The 23,213-nt window shown below is 37.7% G+C and overlaps 2 protein-coding genes across 2 annotated transcripts; one reads left to right on the forward strand and one right to left on the reverse strand.

The window, feature by feature from the left end:
* Window positions 1-389: 389 nt before the first annotated feature.
* Window positions 390-15,267, reverse strand: nolc1 (nucleolar and coiled-body phosphoprotein 1). The gene is made up of 13 exons (XM_061959711.1): window positions 15,128-15,267; window positions 14,859-14,914; window positions 13,422-13,585; window positions 13,260-13,345; window positions 12,152-12,266; window positions 11,956-12,065; window positions 8,956-9,064; window positions 6,802-6,951; window positions 6,625-6,735; window positions 3,510-5,675; window positions 3,326-3,441; window positions 1,666-1,746; window positions 390-1,088 (listed from the first exon to the last, which is right to left on the reverse strand). Exons 1-13 carry the CDS (start codon window positions 15,236-15,238, stop codon window positions 930-932), a joined length of 3,534 nt encoding a protein of 1,177 aa, XP_061815695.1. The 5' UTR covers window positions 15,239-15,267; the 3' UTR covers window positions 390-929.
* A 438-nt stretch (window positions 15,268-15,705) lies between these two features.
* Window positions 15,706-19,760, forward strand: mrps6 (mitochondrial ribosomal protein S6). The gene is made up of 2 exons (XM_061959722.1): window positions 15,706-16,213; window positions 19,657-19,760. Exon 1 carries the CDS (start codon window positions 15,712-15,714, stop codon window positions 16,171-16,173), a length of 462 nt encoding a protein of 153 aa, XP_061815706.1. The 5' UTR covers window positions 15,706-15,711; the 3' UTR covers window positions 16,174-16,213; window positions 19,657-19,760.
* The last annotated feature ends 3,453 nt before the right edge of the window (window positions 19,761-23,213 follow it).

A 23,213-nucleotide genomic window follows, 5' to 3' on the forward strand; every position in this document is an offset into this window, starting at 1 on the left:
TATGGTGGTATGGGGAGCTGAGTTTTTTCTGGGGCGGTACTTGGTGAAAAAAGTTTGAAATGTTTGAGCTCAGTTTCAAAGACAATGTAGACCGGTGAAAACCTCTGGTCCATTACAAAAAACATTTTCTGGAACATAGTTCAGTTTTATGCTCACAACAAAAATGTATTCACATTGCAGACAACTAACTCATTTAACCTTTTAACCTTAAAAGTTACCTAAGCAGGTTTAAAAATATATTTTTTAATTTTAATCAAGCTTCTGCATTTCCTCCTTTCCTGAGACCCGCCTCATACTTTGAAACCTTCTGCTGTAGAACATTCTCACCAACGTCTGTATAATTTGTTTTAAACATCGAACACTTTAAGTTCTACAATCAAACCTACAAGTACTTGTCAATCTTTTATTTACCGGTAGTTATGGTTAGAAAACAAGTACAGTAACAAGTTAAAACTGTCAATTACTACAAGACAAACAGAATTTCAACATACCATGAGGTCTTAAAACAATTAATACGCCGCATAAAATTGACTTGTATCCTCCATGCGGAGTTAAAGGAAAAACGCGTACAACCCCTCTCGCCGATATTCACATTAAAGATAGAGAAATTAGACACTTGAGATTACATAATAAAAAAACAGAAAACAAAAAGGTTGGATGGCTGCCATTCATAAATGCTGAAATGAAAAAAATTAAATTCTAATCAGATTTGTATGTATGGACTGGCGGCCTTAAGCCACCTAGTGGCTATATACACGGTCATTGTGCATTCTTCTACCACCATCAGTCCACTCAGTGTTACCTGTGAGCAAGCCTGCAAGTGGATTATCTATCTAGCAGGTCGTGTGCTGCTTTAATGTTAGGCCAGGAATAAAGCAGCCTGCGTCATCACACAGTTCAGGTGAAAGGAGACAAGAAGGAGACATTGTTCAATCGCTGTCAAACTTGATAGAGTTGACTGTGGTGGAGATGGCGCCGCCTTGATAGCTTCCCCTCTTCTTCTTTGTCTTTTCGTGGCGAAATGATTTGCCTTTAGTGAAGCGGAGGACATTGTTTGCTTTCTCGCCCCAGTCGCCGTTGGACCTGTACTGAATGGGCACAATGTGGAGATGGACAATTATTACATTACGTTTGTTATATATTATATAAAAATAATGTAATATAATAATACATCAGGATATATTATATACTGTGTATATATAATATATAAATATTACATATGTTATATTTCATATTGCTACTATGGTACATTTTTAGTCTACTTAATACCTGCATTATCCTTTCCATCCTTTGAAACTGAGCTGTGTGTGGAACAATTTCCCTTGTGGATCAATAAAGTTTGTCTAATTACAATCTGACAGACAATCTATTAGTTATTTAGCGGGTAAGCCTTGTTTGACTTTTTAGTTGAATGCAGACATGTCCGCTAATCTTTTGCCAGTGCACTAAAGGTGGCTACCAAATTTCATTGACATTTCCCCAAACACCACCCAAAGTTACACAGGGTGTTTTGTAAAAAGGCGTGTGAGAAAATTCAAGTCAAATCGACTTTAGGGTTGTATCTAAGAAATATATCATCACAAACAGTGATAATGCATGTTGTGTCGAATGTTTGCACTTGTAGAAAATTTGAGTCGTGTAAAATAAAAAATCAAATCAGCTTACCTTTGCATCAAAAGAATTATCTGCAAGGCGGGGGTCTACCTCCACATCTTCGTCTCTTATTCTTCGGAACGGTGCGTTAGTCTGAAAACACGATTATGATCAAAACACAAGTGTAGTTTGACATCACTATGACACAAATTTCAAGCCTTCTTGGCAGCAGCTTTAAACGCTTTTGGATTTTGTTTTATTTTTTTAAACCAGTCTAACTCTGGACAGCAGGAATTTGAAAATAAATCTTAATTTCCTCCATATTTGTTATTCAGTCCATCCAGGACTTCCCGATTGCACAGATCTTCGCAAATTCAACTAATCCCAGCGAATTAACCGCAGCCTCGCAATTTCTGTCAGACATTTTCGCTGATTGAATTTGTCCCAGCTGCACCCAAACGCACCGCAAATGTTTAACCAATCAAATGTCTCCCTGCATCTCCCCATGTCTTCACTTCCTTGTTTACCTTGACTTCACTCATTCCCAACCAAAATCACTGTCTACAGTTCATGTTCTCACCGAAAGTGCGGGTAAACCACACGCCATGAGTTGGAACAAAAATGTTTACGATCGACTTTTACCCTTAAAACGAGAATGTGTTTAACTTGTGGATGACAGAGCAGACAATAAGACATAATTAGTGGTAACAATAATAAGACAGTAGTAGTAGTAACAGTAAGACAATAGTAGTAAGAACAATAGGACAATAATAGTATTAGTAATAAAAATAAAACAATAGTATAAGTAATAAGAAATAATAGTGATAATAAAACAGCCTTTGGTGGTGGTTTTACAAACTATTTTTTATGTTTGTGAGTTCACAACAAACATGCCAGCAGATGGAGCACACTGTATGTAATGAATTACGCTTAAATCTACACTTTATGAAAAAATGTTGAAATTAAGCATATGTACATATACAGTATTTAATGTGAGTACAACCTTTAACATTTTACTACAGTACATCTTTTCAAGGTAGAATACCGGAAATCAAAATTGTTATACTTTAGTCAGCTGGTAACCAAAGTGCAATTTCTATAGTAATGTCCTGTAAGATGTTTTGTATTGTTTACTCATTCTTAGTACAAATTATTTTTCATTGTGAAGGTTTACATTTTGTTCATGTGAAGGCTAAAATATATTTTCCATACAGTAATAAAGGCCGACTGAATAAAGCCTATTTTGCACATTTGTGTGTCCCATGTTGGTCAAATGCTTTCTTCAGTCTTTTTTTGTTCATTAATTACTTTTTCTTCAGCAAATTTCCACATTTTAATTAGTGAAAAAATCAAAATGTATTGCAACACTTAAAAACCCTGCACTTCCAATTGCAATATTAGGAAAAAATTGGGCAAATTTTTAAAAAATCTGAAAAGAGGCCTGCCAGGTACTAGGTGGAAGTGACTAGTTTGTCAATACTCCCAAAAAAATGTATGATGCAAATAAAGGCTATTTTGTTAGATTTGTTGAAATCCTGTGCTTTTTGGGGAAACACTGATTAAAAATAAATTCACTCCTTGGGTTAAAGAAAAAAAAAAGCCTTTTTCCTGCCGCAAAATCAGGCTTTTTAAGTTTACTACAATCGCAAAAAAAAAGCTCCTGCATGGACTTAGTATTACATTCGCAACATTTTTTTTTTTTTTTTTTTTTAATGATTTTGATAACACATACTTTTTTATTTTCTTTAGGAAAGGTCTGTGGTGTTGTGGTTTCTCTCTTGTTTTTTGGAGTCTTGTTTTTCACTTTTTCTTCTTTTTCGCTTTCTGACGACTGCTTTCCATTGGTGCCTGCATCAAATGGGAAAGAAATAATAGTTTGTTATTTTGACTTTGCACTTGTCGTCGTCTTCACCTACCGTTGGTTTTAGGAGTGCTGGGCGCTGTGGCAGCTTTTTTAGGCGCCTCATCCTCTGAGCTGTCTGAGGAGGAACTGCTGTCTTTAGCAGCCGCTGTTGGCTTGCACGATGCTGCAGGTGTAGAGGTTTTAGCAGAACTTTTCACGACGGCTTCCTCTTCCTCTGAACTGCTCTCACTGGATGAAGACTCCGCAGGCTTGGCCGATGCAGCTTTGAGAGCGATGCCATTGACGACGGCAGCCTTGGCAGGTGTCTTCTTGGTTTGAGTATCAGAGTCTGAACTGTCATCACTGGACTCCTCTGCTGCAGCATTGCTAGGTTTCTTGGCCACTTTAGGTGCAGCTGCCTTTGTCACCGCAGGTTTCGCTTTGGCTGCAGGAGTGGCTGCTTTAGTCGCAGCTGGCTTAGCTTTAGCAGGTTCCTCATCTTCCTCGGACGAGGAGTCGTCAGAGCTGCTTTCAGCTGCTGCTGCCTTTGCTGGAGGTTTTGCTTTCGGGGCTGCCTTTGAAGTGGGCGCTGCCTTTGCTTTCGCTGGCTCGTCTTCAGAAGAGGAGTCAGAGTCTGAGCTGCTTTCGGCAGCAGCTGCAGGTTTTGCTGGGGTAGCAGCTTTCTTAACAGCAGGTTTAACTGGAGCCTTGGCTTTTGTGGGTTCTTCATCCTCAGATGAGGATTCAGACTCCGAGCTGCTTTTAGATGCTGTTGTCTTTGCTGGGGTAGCTGCTTTCTTAGCAGCAGGTTTAACTGGAGCCTTGGCTTTTGTAGGTTCTTCATCCTCAGATGAAGATTCAGACTCCGAGCTGCTTTTAGATGCTGTTGCCTTTGCTGGGGTAGCAGCTTTCTTAACAGCAGGTTTAACTGGAGCCTTGGCTTTTGTGGGTTCTTCATCCTCAGATGAGGATTCTGACTCCGAGCTGCTTTTAGATGCTGTTGCCTTTGCTGGGGTAGCAGCTTTCTTAGCAGCAGGTTTAACTGGAGCCTTGGCTTTTGTGGGTTCTGATTCCGAGCTGCTTTTTGCTGCTGCCTTTGCTGGGGTAGCAGCTTTCTTAGCAGCAGGTTTAACTGGAGCCTTGGCTTTTGTGGGTTCTTCATCCTCAGATGAGGATTCAGACTCCGAGCTGCTTTTAGATGCTGTTGCCTTTGCTGGGGTAGCAGCTTTCTTAACAGCAGGTTTAACTGGAGCCTTGGCTTTTGTCGGTTCTTCATCCTCAGATGAGGATTCTGACTCTGAGCTGCTTTTAGATGCAGTTGCCTTTGCTGGGGTAGGTGCTTTCTTAGCAGCAGGTTTAACTGGAGCCTTGGCTTTTGTAGGTTCTTCATCCTCAGATGAAGATTCAGACTCCGAGCTGCTTTTAGATGCTGTTGCCTTTGCTGGGGTAGCAGCTTTCTTAACAGCAGGTTTAACTGGAGCCTTGGCTTTTGTGGGTTCTTCATCCTCAGATGAGGATTCTGACTCCGAGCTGCTTTTAGATGCTGTTGCCTTTGCTGGGGTAGCAGCTTTCTTAGCAGCAGGTTTAACTGGAGCCTTGGCTTTTGTGGGTTCTGATTCAGAGCTGCTTTTTGCTGCTGCCTTTGCTGGGGTAGCAGCTTTCTTAGCAGCAGGTTTAACTGGAGCCTTGGCTTTTGTGGGTTCTTCATCCTCAGATGAGGATTCAGACTCCGAGCTGCTTTTAGATGCTGTTGCCTTTGCTGGGGTAGCGGCTTTCTTCGCAGCAGGTTTAACTGGAGCCTTGGCTTTTGTAGGTTCTTCATCCTCAGATGAGGATTCTGATTCCGAGCTGCTTTTTGCTGCTGCCTTTGCTGGAGTAGCCGCTTTGGCAAGAGTAGTTGCAGGTTTAGTGTTTGCCGGCTTGGCTTTGACTGGTTCTTCCTCGTCTTCAGAGGAGGAGTCAGAGTCTGAGCTGCTCTCTGCAGCAGCTTTTGCAGCAGGTTTTGAGGCCTTTGCAGGAGGAACAGCAGCCTTTGCAGCAGGAACAGCAGCCTTTGCAGCAGGTTGAGTTGGGGTTGCTTTGGCCTTCGTAGGTTTTTCATCCTCAGATGAAGAGTCAGAGTCTGAACTGCTTTCTGCTGCAGCAGCCTTTCCAGCCGGAGTGGCAGGTTTAGCCACAGGAACAGCCACTTTAGCAGCAGGCTTTGCTTGAGCTTCATCTTCTGAGCTACTGTCAGAATCTGTGATAACAAACCGTATTTTTAATACAAACTAAATTCCTAGTCAGCAGTTTTACAAAGAAAGTAAGCAAATTTAAGTAGGGCTGCAACAATTCATTGATTACAAAAATGCATGCATTTGCATTTTGTTGCTTCGAAGATTCGTCTGAGTAATATATGCAGACTGCTTTAATAGAGTGCATATGATGTGATGTATAATCGCGCTGCGGGTGGTGTATCAGGAACAGCGGAGTGCAGAGAGAAATAGCTCAAAGAAAAACAATGACAAGGTAGTAAGAGAGCAAAAGGCCTGAAGAAGACAAGATAGGTTTTGTGATCATTTAATAGTGAAAAAGAAAGACATGGTGTTGAAATGAGCTAACATTTCACAATAGTACTACCGTACATCGATGATGCAGCACATTACCAGAAAGCATCCTTCATATTTAAGTGCAGCAAACAAGCAGAAACAAGGTTAAGTCTTTTTCGGTAGTCAACGCCATCCTATTTGTTTGACTTGCATAACATGTTTTATTCAAACACATGTGAGGGTACTAATTTTGGTCCCAATAACCGTGATAAAATGTTCTTATTGTTACCGGTACATCCCTAACACTACCACTGGGCCATCATTCCAGCAGCACTGAGACCTGACCCAGCAAAATTCAGAGACGAAGAAAAACAGACATAGCAATTTGTCGATGATGGCACAGTTAAGGAGTTCATTTTCATTCATCATTTGATTACTTGACTTATTGACTATTAGCCCAGGCCTAAAATTGTTTAACATATTTTAACGCCCCTGGACATTGAATTTCAATGCTTTTTAATAAGGTCTTAATTTTACAAAATCCATTTATTGACTTTTAATGCGCTTTAATGCCTTGCGGAAACCCTAGAAGAAGAAAAAAGGTACCCATCCCTAGTTGCAGCCCTATACTTAATGTGATTAGAATCTGCTGTTTCTTGCCTGAGCTTGATGACTTGTCCTTTTTTGCTGGGGTCTGTTTGACTTGGGACGCTTTAGCTGGTGTGACCTTGGCTGGAGGCTTTTTTACATCTTCTTCCTCCGAGCTTGATTCTAAGAGGACCACAAGTTTTAAAACAATATAAAATCTTTAGCGATTTTAACTTGAATCTTTACTACCTGAGCTCTCAGAACTGGACTCCTTCTTTGCAGCAGGCTTCTTCACTGTAGATTTAGCAGGCACAGCCTTTTTTGCGGGGGTAGGTTTAGCTGATTCAACTGGAGCCTTCTTGATTGTTGAAGTAGGAGGTGGAACTGCATTGTATGCTCCTACACATATGAAAAGGTAGGGGATCAAAAAAAATATTGACTCATGGTTAAAGAAATGGCAGAAGGAAGGAAAACATAGTGAGGCTTGTACATTTCAATCTCTCTAAGTCAACCTCTGATTTGTTCATTTCCTATAATTGTTCATTTGTTACAATCAATATTTCTCATAGAAAAAAAACATGAAGCCAGCTAATAAAGATAATCATTATACCAATGGTAACACTGTATAGAACAGGATATGAAGTGTTTGCCAGCACACATTTATACTAATGCTGTTAAATTATTTATTTTCTAAATCAATATTACACTTTTGAATTTGGATACATTGTGTGTTAATCTCAGGTTATTACTTGCTTGCATAATTTAAATAAACCCCAAATATTTGGACAAAAATGCTAATTTATTGTCAATGTCATCCAGGGACATTTTGTAAACATTTTACTTGAATGCACTACATTTATTTGTTCAAAATGTGGAAACCGTTTTATTTAAAGTCCCACTGCTGTCTTCTCACTCATCTTTGCACTGACGTATGCATCAACCTGATCACTGACCTTATAACAACTCACGCTTCCTTTCATGTAACCATCGGCGGTAGAGGGAGAGGAGCATGTATGGTCAAAATAAATTGTGTGATTAATCTGCGTACATACATGATTAATGCAATAATTTTTTGTGATTAATCAAATGAGTTAACTTATCTGTGACAGCCCTAATTAATACAAACCTGTAGTTGTGTTACAAATAACAAGTATTGCATGTGCAGAGGTATACATGACAAAAGTCCACAAATACTTTTGCTACTTTAGAGGCATAAATTAATTTAAAACGTTATTTTGAGGGGAAATTTTCCCAACAACTTAGGTGACGTTAGAGCTGATCAACGTTCCCTCTAAGGTGCGCGCCTGCGCAATAGCGCACTGCTCAAGCGTCCTCTGCGCACAGCAAATATATGCCGCGCACCAAATCAAATCCCATCTGAATTCTAAACAAAATAAACACATAATTTATTCTGTATAATTTTGCAATGCAACTCTGAGTGACAGTGACAACAAGCGGCCCTAACGATGTTCGTCAACACTGTTCAATTGAACACCGGTTAATTATTGTAACGTCTTTTGAGATGGTTCGAGGACAGGAATTATATTGATCACTTTATTGAGCGAAACTGTTTATATTCGGCCATAACCACACCAAAAACATGAGTAAAAAACTTCTCTCTCGAAAAACTAGTCATTTTCTGCCGTACAAACCAGGCCAAAACCAACTTGTCATCTGTCACCAACACGCATAGCACTAAGCCACTGGTGCGTTTATGGCCACACAAAAAGTTGGACAACTCAAACACCACACAAGGTTACACTATGACTCCTCAGTCATACGTGTGCTTATTCTACTGTCATTTATTATTAATGTTAATTTATTGATATTAATCATGGAATGCTGTTACTAGACAAAGTTACAGAAATGCACACTTCATCCTATGCTTACATTTCATTGTGCAACATGAGGATGTTTAAGGGCAACTAAATGTGATCTCTGAAAGGGGTACAAATGATTTCCAAAGCAGGACCCCCACCCAGACATATTGTACAACACTAATCCATAGCTTATGAAAAACAAGATTTCTTTTATTTTCATTACAAGTGGGCCAAATCACTAATATTAGAAAATAATCTCATGAAAATGACTCCTCTCATTTGAGTGTTATAATAAAAGATTGGTTTGAGACAGGTGTGCTGCTGGTATTGCCACGTGTGATGTTGCTCACATGTGCTCCACTGAATGCTCAAGGAGTTTTTGTGTTTGCTCACACACATGAACAATTAGAGGGAACATTGGTGCTGATTGGTAAATGTACCGTAATGAAAACATGACCTCATGTTCTGAGGTCATCCAAAATCTTGTATTAGGAATACCGTTTTCCTAGGCTCCTTGTTTGTATGGAGTAGGAGCATCATTAAATAGTACAATCTTTAAAAAAAATAAAAAATAAAGATTAACCTGATTTGGGTTTCTTTGCGGGTGGCGCCTCATCTTCAGATGACGAATCTTCACTGCTTGATTCAGGAGCTGCAGCAACAGTTTTTACTTGGACAGCTTTGACTGGAGCCTATCAAGGAAACAAATCTAACTTCAACTGAATTGAAGATTCAAATGGCACAATTTTGTGACCTAAATATGAATTACACAGGTCTTAAAGAGGAACTGCAATTTTTTTTTTTATTTTGCTCACATTCTCAATCATTATGTAAGACAAGAACACGCGTTTCTTTTTTTAATTAACTTTGAGTCGTGAAATACGGCAAGTACGAGGTGGTTAACAATGCAGCGAATGACCGTACTCTATTGCACACATAAAGCCCTTTAAAACATTTGCAAATCACCAATAATACTTTATTTACATCTTGTGACCTGAATATTAACAAAGTATTAGCATATATGTTATTATAGGCGATAACCGACACACTATTTTTAGCTTATGCAGAAAGATGTCACATCCGGCTCATTAAATATGCGTGGTGGTCAAGCCAACGTCTGTTCTTAATAGGTACTAGGCATCATTTAGCCTTTCTCAAAGAAAACTACCCTATGCTTGCGGCTGTACGAATAGTTCAGATCACAAAAAGGATCAAAGTTTCTTCAGAGTTCCTCGAGAGGTAATCAAGAAAGGCTCGAAAAAAGTAGCACGCATTTAAGTCCTAGGGAGCAGAGTCGTAGAATGCACAAGTTTGCAGTGATCACTTTTTTTAAAGGTGTGTTTGACATACTTTCAACATTCCTCAAAACGCATTTTTGCTACGAGTGTTTTGAAAAGCACAAATTCGGCGAGCCTAAAAAAAAAAAAAAAAAGCAAACGTGAGCAAAACCTGAAAGAGTTACGGTAAGCTTTTACCAAAGGCAGCAATAATAAATCAAGCTTTCAGCACATACACAATGTTGAGATTTATAGTTCTATTTTTATAAAGTTGGGAATAACACACGTATTCATAAAAGGTGCGTTCAACAGCAACAACAAACATGGTGGTAGACGCGAAGTTAAATCATGAAATGCAACCTTACCCAAGCAAAAATGAGGCATATTTCCTTGACTCAGACGCAAACAAAGATGCCGTTTGCTTTTCTAAATTTTAATCTGTTTTGTTGTGTAGAATGATATCTGGAGCACATGTTTGGGAACGCTACTGAAGTATAATCCTTTATATCACTCGACAAATCTATTTTTCATAAATCTATTCCATTGCTTGGTTTGAATTTTTGCTCGTATCTGCTTTTTTCCAGGTAGATCTAGGCCTCTTGCGCACTCCGATAGTTTGTGCGCTGCTTGCTGCACAACAGCAATCTTGGCTTGGTCTACCCCCACTGGTTTTCATTTGCGGGAAGAGGCCACGTGACAAAATACAAGCAATTGACATGCTGAGCTAGTGAGCTGCTGCATCGCCTCTCAGTTGCTGACAGTTAATTCTAGCTTATAAGTCATGCCTCTCACCTGGACAGTAGAAGGTTGTGGCCATAAACCGAGAAGATAGTAAACTTTGACATCCCACTAAGATCCGGAGATGGCAAGAAAGACAAAAACGTTTGTAGCACCTTTGTTTTTTTTTTTAAACATGCATTACAATTTTGAATAGTTCTTCATCTAAACAGAAAGATGTAAATTTACGATTAGTCGGCATTCCAGTGAGAGCAAACATTTATCATGTTCATAGCTTGTATTTCTTGTTTGGCGCTTAGCAATATTGCTACTAATGCTTAGTCTTTTACTAAATATGGATCTGTTTAGCACATAATTTCTAAAACTTGTAGCTAATTCTCCTTATATTCAGGCTCAAGAAGAAATATAAGGTTCTAGATCATGGGTGTCAAACTCTGACCCACGGGCCAAATTTGGCCCACCATGTAATTTCACTTGGCCCTTGAGGCATATCAAATTAACACTAGAGCTGGCCCACCGATTATATTCAGCGGCGGTGCCGCAGTAGCACCGCATTCACCACTAATTCTCATACTTGCCAACCCTCCTGGGAGACTCTCAAATTTCAGTGCCCCTCCCAAAAATCGTCACGTCCGCTTTTCACCCAGTGCAGCGGATGCTGGCCCAGTCACATATGTGCGGCTTCAGCACGCACACACACACACACGTGAATGCAATGTATACTTGGCCAACAGCGATACATGTTACACTGACGGTGCCCGTATAAATAACTTTAACACTGTTAGAAATATGCACCACACTGTGAACCCACACCAAACAAGAATGACAAACACATTTTGGGAGAACATCCGCACAGTAACACAACATAAACACAACAAAACAAATACCCAGGATCCCAAGCAGCCTTAACTCTTCCGGGCTGCAATATACACCCCCGCTACCACCAAACCCCCCCTCTGTGCGTCGGTTGAGGTGGGCGGGGTTGGGGGGCGGGGTTTGGTGGTAGCGGGGGTGCATAACGTAGCCCGGAAGAGTTAGGGATGCATGGGATTCTGGGTATTTGTTCTGTTGTGTTACGGTGCGGATGTTCTCCCGAAATGTGTTTGTCATTCTTGTTTGGTGTGGGTTCATAGTGTGGCACATATTAGTAAGAGTGTTAAAGTTGTTTATATCACAACCCTCAGTGTAACCTGTATGGCTGTTGACCAAGTATGCCTTGCAGTCACTTACGTGTGTAAGCAGAGGCCGCATACTACATGTGACCGGGCCGGCACGCAGATAGCATGGTGTTAAAGCGGACGCGACGACATGTTGTAGAGGACATTTAGGGCAGTGCCATCACGGCACGCCCTCAATATTGTTGTCCGGGTGAAAATCGGAGAATGTTTGCCCCGGGAGATTTACGGGAGAGGCACTGAAATCGGTAAACCTCCCGGAAAAATCGGGGGGGTCGGCAAGTATGCAGCTGAGCCGCATCAGAGTGATCAAAGAGCCGCAGGCGGCTCCGGAGCCGCGGGTTGCCGACCCCTGACTTAGACCTACCGTGTAAATGCTGCATAGATGTTTACCTTCTTCACCTTGGCTGGTTCCTCATCCTCAGAACTTTCCTCACTGCTGCTGCTTTCTTCCTTTTCTTTAGCAGGAGTAGCACCTTTGGGCTTAGCAGCACCCACTGCCTCTGTCAGTCAGAGTTGAATAAATGACGATGGGGTACGTTCGTAAAGATGAAATGAAAGGTTTACAAAGTTTGGCGTTGACACTCACTTGATGGAGGAGCTTTGGCGGCCTGTTCGTCTTCAGAGTCTGATTCCTCACTGCTAGAACTGCTGTCTTTCTTCCTTGTGGTGCCTGCAGCTGCTAGTGGTGGTTTCACAGGAACCTACATAATAATAAAGTATTCATTTAGTCAAATAAAAAATAAAGTCATAAATAGGGCTGGGAATATCAGCAATGTTCCAATCAGGGTTTTATGCTGCCTATTTCAATCATCCATGACTGAGATTGGCTGATACAATACCGATCACACAAATTACTTGTAAATTTTTAAATGTATTTATGTTTAGTGTTATTGACAGTTTAACAATATCAACAATATATCAATTATACCACCAATTTATGGATTGATACACCCTCCCCTTATGTGTCATGTACCAACTGTGACAATGTTGACACACCAACAGTTTTATTATCCTCTCTTTCTACTTGTAATAATCTACTAGTTAATTTCCTTTTAATAGCTTCTAACTTTCTGCTGTAACGTGATTACATCTACACATCTTAAAAGCTTAGCGGTTAGCTTAGATATTAGTATGCCTGTTCGTGGCTTGCTCAGTGTGTAACATGCTTAGCCTCGTTCTCCAGTGATAAGGGTACATTAGATACTAAGAAACAGTTTATTTGACATAACTGAGGTGATTATTATTAATTTAAGGGGGAACTTAACTGTGTGGAGACATTATCTGCTAGCCTCTTGTCAGCCAGGTGACTAAAAATAAAAACGGTGTCAGCCAGAAGGTACTGGCGTTTGTGATCGGCATTAATTGGCAATGACGATCGCATACTTTTTTCTTTTTTTTTTCTTTTTTTTTACAAATATCAGCCAATACTGATTGGTGGCGGCTCGATCGACACATCCCAACAGGGTACGTCAGGATGTGATGATATGTGATACATGGCTTACGATAACATATCTGAGTTTAGAGGTGAAGCAAACAAGTTACATACGGCAAAGTCTACAATATAAATGCTAAAGTGAATTCACACTTTTTATGAAGGCAGTTTTGGTCCCCTGCAGGTTTAATAATATTTATATATCAATTAATCGTCATACCGCTGAAATCAATGTTTGTCACACACAATGATTGATTGCTACCTTAACAGGAGTCTTGACAGGAGCTTTGGCTGGAGCCTTCTCTTCTTCACTGCTGCTAGATTCCGCTTTAGTAGCTGCTGCCTTAACTGTGTAAAAAAAACTTGGCTGATGAATTCACTCTTACGACATACAACTAGCAAATAAATTCTGCAGTAATATTACTAGTAGGTGTTGTAGCCTTTTTTTGTTTAGCCTTAGCTTCATCTTCCTCACTGCTGGACTCTTCACTGCTGGAGCTCTCCTTGCTGTTTTTTGCCTTCTTGCTTGATGGGCCAGCATCTTCAGTCTTGTCAGCAAGTGCTTTTCGTTTTTTAGCTTGGGGAGATCTAAGCACACAAATGTATCATTAGGAGAACAAGATTTCATCCAATTCCTAAAAGGCCACTGTCAGAGAGAATGTCATCAACAAATTGACTACAAGCGCTTAATTAACTTTAAGACAAAATAACATTCGGTAAATGTTTATCCTCCTGCACATAAAAGTGTAGAAATAAATAATATTTATTGCATATAATTTATATAGTGTCAGGCCTCGAATTTTAACTTTTTATGGTCATGGCAAGTGTTGCATTAAAGGAGGGCTCATGTTTTAGGGCACCAAGGCAAACATTATTTTCTTTCAAGACAGGGACTCCAAAGCATACATGCGCGTATATGTATATATGTGTGTGTTTGTGTATATATATATATATATATATATATATATATATTAGGGCTGCAACAACTAATCGATTCAATTCGATTATAAAAATAGTTGCCGATTAATTTAGTCATCGATTTGTTGGATCCATGCTATGCGCAGAGGCTTTTTTTTAATTGTTTTTTTGTTTGTTTTTTTAATAAACCTTTATTTATAAACTGCAACATTTACAAACAGCTGAGAAACAATAATCAAAATAAGTATGGTGCCAGTATGCTGGTTTTTTTTTCAATAAAATACTGGAAAGGATAGAAATGTAGTTTGTCTCTTTTATCCAATTATTAATCGAAGTAATAATCGACAGATTAATCGATTATCAAATTAATCGTTAGTTGCAGCCCTAATATATATATATATATATATATATATATATATATATATATATATATATATATATATATATAAACGGCAAAAATGAGTCTACTTGTCTGAAGAACAACTTGCATTGGACCTGATATTTCCATAGTGTACCCTTTCCTTTGTCCAATTCTGCTCGCTATTTTCCTGCTTGTTGCTCATCAGTAAACAGTGAACGCAGCCACATTTTCCCACGCTACGGAACCGAACCAATTGTTAACGCGAAATTGCGTTAACTTTGACAGCTCTAATGAATTTTTCTTTTAGAAAAAATACTACATTGTGATACATGTTATCGGTATACACAATTACCTATACAAGGATATGCATGTGTTTTATTGTATTGCACAACAGTACCTCATTGGTATGATTGGAACAACAAGATAGGGAGCTATTATCAACAGTCTGTTTTACAATTTATTGTAAAGCCCACCCCTGGTAAAGCTATATTAAACTGAACTTATAATACAAGACAAAATACTGCGACATTGTGTACTACACAAAATATAGTACTGTAGAATATAACTTGGGTATCAACTCACTTCACCCAGAAGTCGTAGATTTTGAGAAGACTTTCCTCATTTGGATCCTGTGGGCTCTATACATAGAAATACAAACGGAGCAACAAAAAGATTAGTTACACTTAGACAAAAAAAATGAATTAATCAGTCAATAATAAACGTAAACCACGTGTTTGATCTCTGTAATCCACGTGTGAAGTGGCCACACACGCACACGGGTTTATGTACATTTAAATCATGACACGTTCACGTCCAGACCTCACCGAGTCCACATTTCACAGAATACCTACCACTTTAATTTGTTTGACGAATTGCTGAGCCGCCTTTGAGAATTTGTTCTCAATCAGAAACGAGTACACGCATTTATACAAATCGCTCGGCACCGACTTTTGCTCCGCCATCTTTACCACGATGGTAAAAAGGAGGAAGTGACCTCAGCCTCTTAAGCCGGTTTGCGCAGGCGTATTGCGTCGACTACACGATTGTTGATGGCTCACTCGCCCATTTTACACAACATCCGAACAATCTAATAGTTGACACACGGAGACCTATTCTATGTTGTCGCTAAGTCACTTACGGTATTTTGAATATTAATACCTAATTTAAAAAATATTTGGTTTATCAGAATACCTTAGTTAGTTTGTCCCAAAATATTTGGAAGAGTAAGACATCATTCTTTATATATTTTCTTGGTGGTTCACGGACCATATATTAAAAAAAATAAAATAAAATAAAATAAAAATATATATATATATATATTTCCTTTGATATATCATTTTCAATTAAATATTATCCAGTATTTTGTGTTTGCTACGTGATTGTCAAACTTTTATCTTTTTTTTTAAGAATATACAATTACACGGACGAGGAGCGCATGCTTTATACGTCATCACCGAAGACCTTCTCTCCTCGTGTCATAACATGGTCGACATTGACCGCCTACTGGAAATGTCTGCCACCAATTGAGTATTTCTATTTTTATTCGCTTCTCTTTGCCGTAATAATGCCTCGGTACGAACTGGCCCTTATTCTTAAAGCCATGCAGCGGCCGGAGACTGCAGCTACTCTGCGGCGGACTGTGGAGGCGCTGATGGAGCGGGGCGCTGTGGTGAGAGACATGGAGAATATAGGAGAGAGACTTCTTCCATTTGTGATAACCAAACACAACCAGAGACACCGCAGAGGATCATACTTTTTGATTGACTTCTACGCCGCTCCCAGCATCCTCACAGGCTTGCTCGACCACTTGCACCGGGACGTGGATGTGGTGAGGCCTACCGTGCTGAAGAACGACAAGGAGACTTCCGAACAAACATGTTGTGGACCTAAACTGTGATTGGACACAAGTAGACGTTTCTGAAACCTGCAGGACATATGTGAGTGCATGCTTTTGTTACCATATTTTGCTAAGAACTATTTTTGCAGCTGTATCATATCTTCCTTTAAAACATAATAATGCACTATTGCTGGGGTTCTTAATCTTTGCCCCCCAGCCCCACCTTTTCCACTACATCGGGGCCCAATAAATATTAACACTGAATTAAAGCTGCAAGCAGCGATGGACGGAACCGACTTTGAGGGCTCTTAAAATCCAAACCGGAGCAGTAATTAAAACTCTTTCATCAACTTTTAATCAGAAGGGTTCAATCTCTCTCCTGTGCTAATTTGAAGCCGACACGACAAACGCTCTCAGAGGAGATAATGTTTGAAAAAATGTGACTGTTTTTACACAACTTATGTTTTGAAGGGGGAATTGCAAACTTCTTGTTGATTTTTGCTGGGTGTTGTCAGTGTATTAAATATAGGTCTAAGTGAGACCTACATAGAGGTTTTTGTTTCATGTCTCTACAACATTCCTACTGGGAGTTACAGGCAGTTTTGTCTGTGTTTTCTTCCTAGGGGTCGCTAGAGTGCAATTTTGAGTTTTTGATTAGATCGCAATTTTCGCCAGTCCTGATGTGTGTGTCCAATTTGGTGAGTTTTGAAGCATGTTAAGGGAGTCAAATTACAGCTCAAAGAGGCGGCGGTATAATAATAAAACGCTACAAAAACAATAGGGTCCTCTGTCCCAAAGGGTCTCGGTCCCTAATTAGTAATCTTACTCTTGATTTGAATTGTAGTCAACAATTATATCTAACCTACTTTCAGTTTACAACCTTGTCAAATGATATAAGACTATGTGTCATTAACAAATATTATTTATTCATTTAACACATACACCTTAGGTTTAGGTTGGAGGATTATAAATATAATTACTCAGTAAAACTAAAATAATGCTATTTGGTAACAGTAGAAGATAAAATCAAATACAAATAGACGGAATAAAAATTGAAAGAGTAAATGAAACCACATTTCTAGGTATACTGATTGATGATAAATAGAACTGGAAATCTCATGTAAAAAATATACAACATAAAGTAGCAAAAAACACGTCAATAACGAACAAAGCAAAACATATTCTATACCAAAAATCACTCCATATTCTCTACTGCTCGCTAGTGTTACCATATCTGAGTTATTGTGTAGAAATATGGGGAAATAACTGCAAAAGTACACTTCATTCATTAACGGTGTTACAAAAAAGATCAGTTAGAATAATACATAATGTTGGATATAGAGAACATGCAAACCCTTTATTCATTGAATCAAAAATACTGAAATTCCACGACACAGTGCATTTGCAAACAGCTAAAATTATACACAAAGCAAACTATAATCTGTTACCCAGGAATATACAACAATTCTTCTTAAGAAAAGAGGAGAAATATAATTTTCGAGAAAAAAAATAATTTAAAACATTTGTCCGCACGTACAACACTTAAAACCTTCAGTATATCAGTATGTGGAATTAAATTATGGAATGGATTAAGCAAAGAAATCAATGTACTAATATGATCCACTTCAAGAAACTCTTCAAACTTAAAGTGTTTACAAACTACGAATAAGAAGAACCATGATAAACATTCAGAATTTATTTAATCCATCCATTCATTTTCAAGATAATCACCATATGAAATATAACTTACTTCACCAATTATTATTTTATTTTTTTTATTGTTATTACTTATGGAGAATATTGTGAATAAATTGAGAACAGGAAGTGAACAAAAGTTTTAGCAACTGCTATGTAAAGGAAAAGGGGTAGGATTAAAAGAGCTCTGCTTCTTCCTACTCCCTTTCGAACATGTTGAATAGAGAAACTGGAAATTAGGATGTATCATGTTGTATGCATGCATGTTCGAAATAAACTCAAACACAATGTCTAACTAACATACTGCATAAAAAGGGTCTCATAAATACCTGATGAAAAATACTTTTACATACAATTATGTTGTGCTGAAATAAACACAATCAATAAAGAGTATGTTACTTAACTAAACTGTCAAAAAAAATTAAAGTGCTAATGAAAATACGGCTTCACTGTCCGTGTTAGGCATAATTTTTGCGCTTGAGAAACTTCTCTAAGGCTTTTTTCTGTTGGTTTGAGATTGTCATTACTGCCACACAAGTGATAAAGAGTGTAATACAACTGAGCTGAGAAACGGATGCTTTTTGGCGGCTCTGTAGGGGGCTCTCGCGGCTTAACAATGGGCCCATGGCCCTATGGTTAAGAAACACTGCACTATTGTACATTCGGGGTGTGCGAAGAAAAGCCATTTTTTGGATATTGTACAAATTAACAGAATTCTGTGTAAACTACGCTCAGTATTTAATTTCACAGGTGATGTTCTTTTTAATGGTATTTCATGAGAGGGACAATGGATGGATGGATATAAACACACAAATTATTCATTAATTTTCAATGTAAAACCAAAACTTTAAAAGAAAGAAATATCACTTCTGTTTTTTTCAATATTTGTTTCCAGACCTAAAATGAAAAAGCAGAAAATAAATAGTTTTTGCAATTTCTGTTTTTTGTGCACAATTGGAAATTTGAAAAAATAACTTCGACATGGAGGACTGAGGTTTTTTTTCCCTTAAGTTTTGCTTTTATATTGAAAAATTGATTAACAAATAATACACATACATAGGCAAGGGGATATGTAGGAGAAGAAAAATGTTTTTATTAGTTAAAGGGGTAAAAAAGTCAACATGAAGCCAAACTCCATCCCAAAAAAAATACGGGAGTCAGGAAATAGCATCCAAGCTCCAAGTGCTTAATAGGTGGCACTGTCAAATCCTGTACAGAAAACCAGAGTGTAACTAAAGAAAACATACAAATATACATACATATATGACTGCATAACATTAGACATCCTTATATACAACATGACATTATTCAGAAGCTCCTCAAAGGCACAAAACAATTGTGATGGAAATAAAAGTTTACAAACTTCGCAATTTAAGCACCTTCAGCACCATAGAACATAAAGTATGTCTGTCTTAACTTTATAAAACAAATACTTGCAGACAATGCTTTCGGAGACGCAAATAACACAAGTCTGACAAGAAGCGGAAAAATGCAGTTTACACCAGAGATGTGATCTTCTGCTATCAAATGGACCGCAACAACCACATCCCTATTATTGTTTTTGAAAATCCTTGAAGACACACGTTGTTTAATCATTCCATTCTAAGGGGATAAACATGTCTAAATTAATTATTATTAAGAGCCCAAAATAATTAATAAGACATCTAAAACCAAGATGAGTGTATGAACACTAACACTATGAACTGTAAATTTATTGTAGACAAAACGTTTCCAGTTGTAAGTAGAGAAGTGTTTGGAAGGTTGATGCCCTCGCTGTATTCATAGGTAACATGTTGTGTCTTGTTGACTCGGCTGAAACCTAACTCTATAAAATCTGTTGTTTTACAGGTCTGGGCGACTCATCTCCAGGGAGTGTGCTGTCTCTTTTCCATGGGTTTTGGAGTGCATTTAGCTGTTGTATTGTAATAATTAAAAAAAATCTAGTACGCTTGAAGTTTGATGTACTTTCCTGACAAAAGCAATACATGTTCAGTACAGTCATCCATCCCTCGCCACATCGCGCTTCAAATATTGACGTTTCACTACATCACAGATTTTTTGAGGGCTCTTTTTCGGTTTGTTTTGAAAGCATATTTTACAACAATGCAAAGAGGTTGCTAGGTCTTCAAAAAAGTATGCAATTTTGTTATACCTATAGCCAGACGTGTGTTTATTTCCGTACCTGACGGTTTCGGCCACAACGTTGCCTTCCTCAGAGGTTGTCATGTTGCTGTGACGTGACAACCTCTGAGGAAGGCAAAACACACAAAACATGCAATATTTTCCCCAAAAATATTTCAAAGTGGAATATTTGATGTAATGTAATTGGAGCCTTGAATAAGTCAATAATTCATAACATTGGTTTTGATTCATTAGTATTTCATGAGCAATGTCAATTAAAAAAAACTCACTAAAATTATCAGTGATCCAAAAGGGCCCCACTCATAAAAGTGTTAAAAAATAACTGATACATTTTTTTTTTTCACTTTCAACGCTTGTTTTTTAATGTTTTTGTTGTTGTTTGTTTGTTTTATGCCCTTTTTGTCATAATAAACTTTGTTTGTTTTTTTGGCAAACACACAATATATTAAATATTTTCCCCAAAAAATATTTCAAAGTGAAATTTTTGATGTGAAGTAATTGGAACCTTAAATATGTCAATAATTTATAATGTAATTGTGTATGTAATGTAACCTTAAACAGTCGTAAATTGGACCAGCACAATTTGGCAGGAAAATATTTAGGGAAATCTAAGAGTCGGAGCAGTGACAACAAGTCACATTATGACTGGTTATCAAAGTTAAGGTTTACAGTATAATTGTAGTTTACAATAAAAAATAACCTCTCACCTGTCATCATAAAGTTTACCAGCAAAAAAAAAGGCGACATTAATGAGGTAGAGAAGAATACTCAAAGGAACAAAAATAACGAGTTAACTCGTGTGATTAATCACCAAAATTAATTGTATAAATCATGTATACATGCAAAATAATCACACAAGGTGTTTTGAGTGCACATGCTCTCTTATCTATGGTTACCTAAAAGTTAACACGAGTTGCTAGAAATCAACGATCAGGTCAATGCATACGTCAGCGCAAAAATGAGTGAGGAGAGTACAACTTCTGTGCTTGCTGGTAAATCTGATTGCAAAATGATCCCCGACTGGACTTTTATAAAGATGTTAGCAAGTTCTGAACAAAGTAAAATATGTAAAAAAAAATATTCCCGGCTGACAATAAAATTGCATTTTTGTCCAAATATTTGACTTATTTAAATTGTGCAAGCGAGAAACAATCTCTGATTTATATGGATTACTTCAAATTCAAAAGTGTGATTAAAGTGTCTTAAAAAAATGCATCTGACAGCACTAGTCTATAAATGAGCATGTGACAAAATGCAAAGCTGCTATTGCCAACAAAACATCCGACTTAAGGAAGTGAGAAAACATTTGGGGCACTTGGAGCGCCAACTGTTAAAACGTGCTTTTTGTCAAAGGACATGAAGGAGCTGCAAATAATTGAAAATGACATCTCGACTACAAGGATTTGTTACTGCTTGAATGCATCATCAGTAATTTGCCAAATGTAACAATAGTAAGCAATATGTTATTGGCTCATTTAAATCAGAAATTACATATAAATCGGGGGATTTGTGTAAACCAGGGGTGTCAAACTCAATTTAGATCGGGGGCCACATGGAGAAAAATCTACTCCCAAGTGTGCCGGACTGGTAAATACACGGCACGATAACTTAAACATAAAGACAACTTTAGATTGTTTTCTTTATTTAAAAATAGAACAAGCACATTCAGAAAATGTACAAATTGATTGAATTATTTATTATTTATTTAACAAATCATAATGTTGTTGGGGTTTTTTTTACACTTACATGTTGCGGTTAATAGTATTCCATCTTTATTTGTCGTTATTTATATGTTCTGAATAAATTATGTGATAATGTCCATCAGTCAACTCATTGGTGTTAATTTTCGATCTATCAAGATAAAAAAATGATATCAAATTACAGGATTTTATCTATGTAGTTTGCTAATTTTCCTCGACTGGTGCACTAACATCATATAGTTTATTTTTTTTTACATATGTAGCATAATCTGAAAAGATACAAAGAATTGCTATTGCAACATCTAGTGGACACATTTAGGACAGCAGTTTCTTTCATATTTATACTCATCCCGCAGGCCGGATAAAACCATCAGGCCCACGGGCCGTACGTTTGACACCCCTGGTGTAAACTCATCAGTTGGTTGAGCCAGTCTTAAGGTTTACAGATAAGGCTTCACTACACATGTAGAAATAATCTCTTGGGCTCTAGCAATTAGTCTAGTGTCAGTCAGCTACTGGAATGAGAGATGTTTTATCTCTTTTGTGATATTGTTTTTCGTCAGCTAACATTTGTAACCAGCTCCTGTCCCACTGGCCACTCCTTAATGTCATGTTATTATGTGTGATATTTGGCATCGGTCACGTTGTACTAGTGCAGCGTTACAGTGTACAGTATGTGTCAAAAGTACGTTAGGTAGAGTGCAAAATAGGGCTTCTTGGAGTCACACAGGTTTGGACAAACATCTCATTAGCATTAAAGCTACAGACAATAACAGCTTGTTCCCAGTGGCGCTTATTAAAAGAAACGTAATTCCAGGCTAGATTGTAGCCTGTACAATTTAACCCTCTGGGCACATTCCGTTTTAATTATTTTCAAAGTCCTGTAGTTTTTGAAGGGCACAAAATCGTTTTGAAATTATATTTTTGTTGGTACTTTTTATGCTCAAATTGCTCAATTAACTTCAGTATTTAACAAAATTATAAAACATGTAATGTTTTTTATTTTATTTTATTTTGACCCCTTTGAAAGCCTTTTAATGAGATAATGCCACAGGTTTAAATTCGTACAATACCTCATTATTCAAATGTACACTAATTAAAATTGTGACATAATTTTATCGAAAGGTCTTTAAAGAGTTGAGATAAAAAAAACAACATTATGATTAAAAAACATTCCAGGTAATATTTGTAAGTAAAATAAGTAATTTATTGCTAAGTGTTTTTTCTTTGTGTTTTACTTTATGTAGAATTGGCGCCACTGAAGTGGCAGCTTGTTGCATCAGCTCCTTGCTCTTTTATTGTATTTTATGTCCTTGGTGTTCTTTAATGTTTGTTTTCATGTGTGTTTTACATTATTTCTTGTGGACTTTCTTGTATCTGCACTGCAACCACATAATGTCCCCATTGTGAGATAAAGTCTATCCTACATGCAAATGTATACTAATTGAAAACTGTGACATCATTTGATCAATAGGAATGGAAAGGGTTAAAATAATTTAAAAAAAAAAAAAAAAACGTTAAGTTTTTGTTAAGAGATTTGAACAAAAAAAGAGAAGGTTTTAT

Source organism: Nerophis lumbriciformis, linkage group LG02, assembly GCF_033978685.3.
Source record: "Nerophis lumbriciformis linkage group LG02, RoL_Nlum_v2.1, whole genome shotgun sequence".
NCBI lineage: Eukaryota > Metazoa > Chordata > Actinopteri > Syngnathiformes > Syngnathidae > Nerophis > Nerophis lumbriciformis.

Bases quoted from the DNA above. Each gene is read 5' to 3' on its own strand.
- nolc1 (XM_061959711.1), bottom strand. From the start codon at position 15,238: ATGGCGGAGCAAAAGTCGGTGCCGAGCGATTTGTATAAATGCGTGTAC. The intron at 13,586-14,858 runs GTGAGTTGATAC...TTGTGTGCTTAG, and splicing joins ATCTACGACTTCTGGGTGAA to ATCTCCCCAAGCTAAAAAAC. The intron at 3,442-3,509 runs GTAGGTGAAGAC...CATTTGATGCAG, and splicing joins CAGCACTCCTAAAACCAACG to GCACCAATGGAAAGCAGTCG.
- mrps6 (XM_061959722.1), top strand. From the start codon at position 15,712: ATGCTTTATACGTCATCACCGAAGACCTTCTCTCCTCGTGTCATAACA.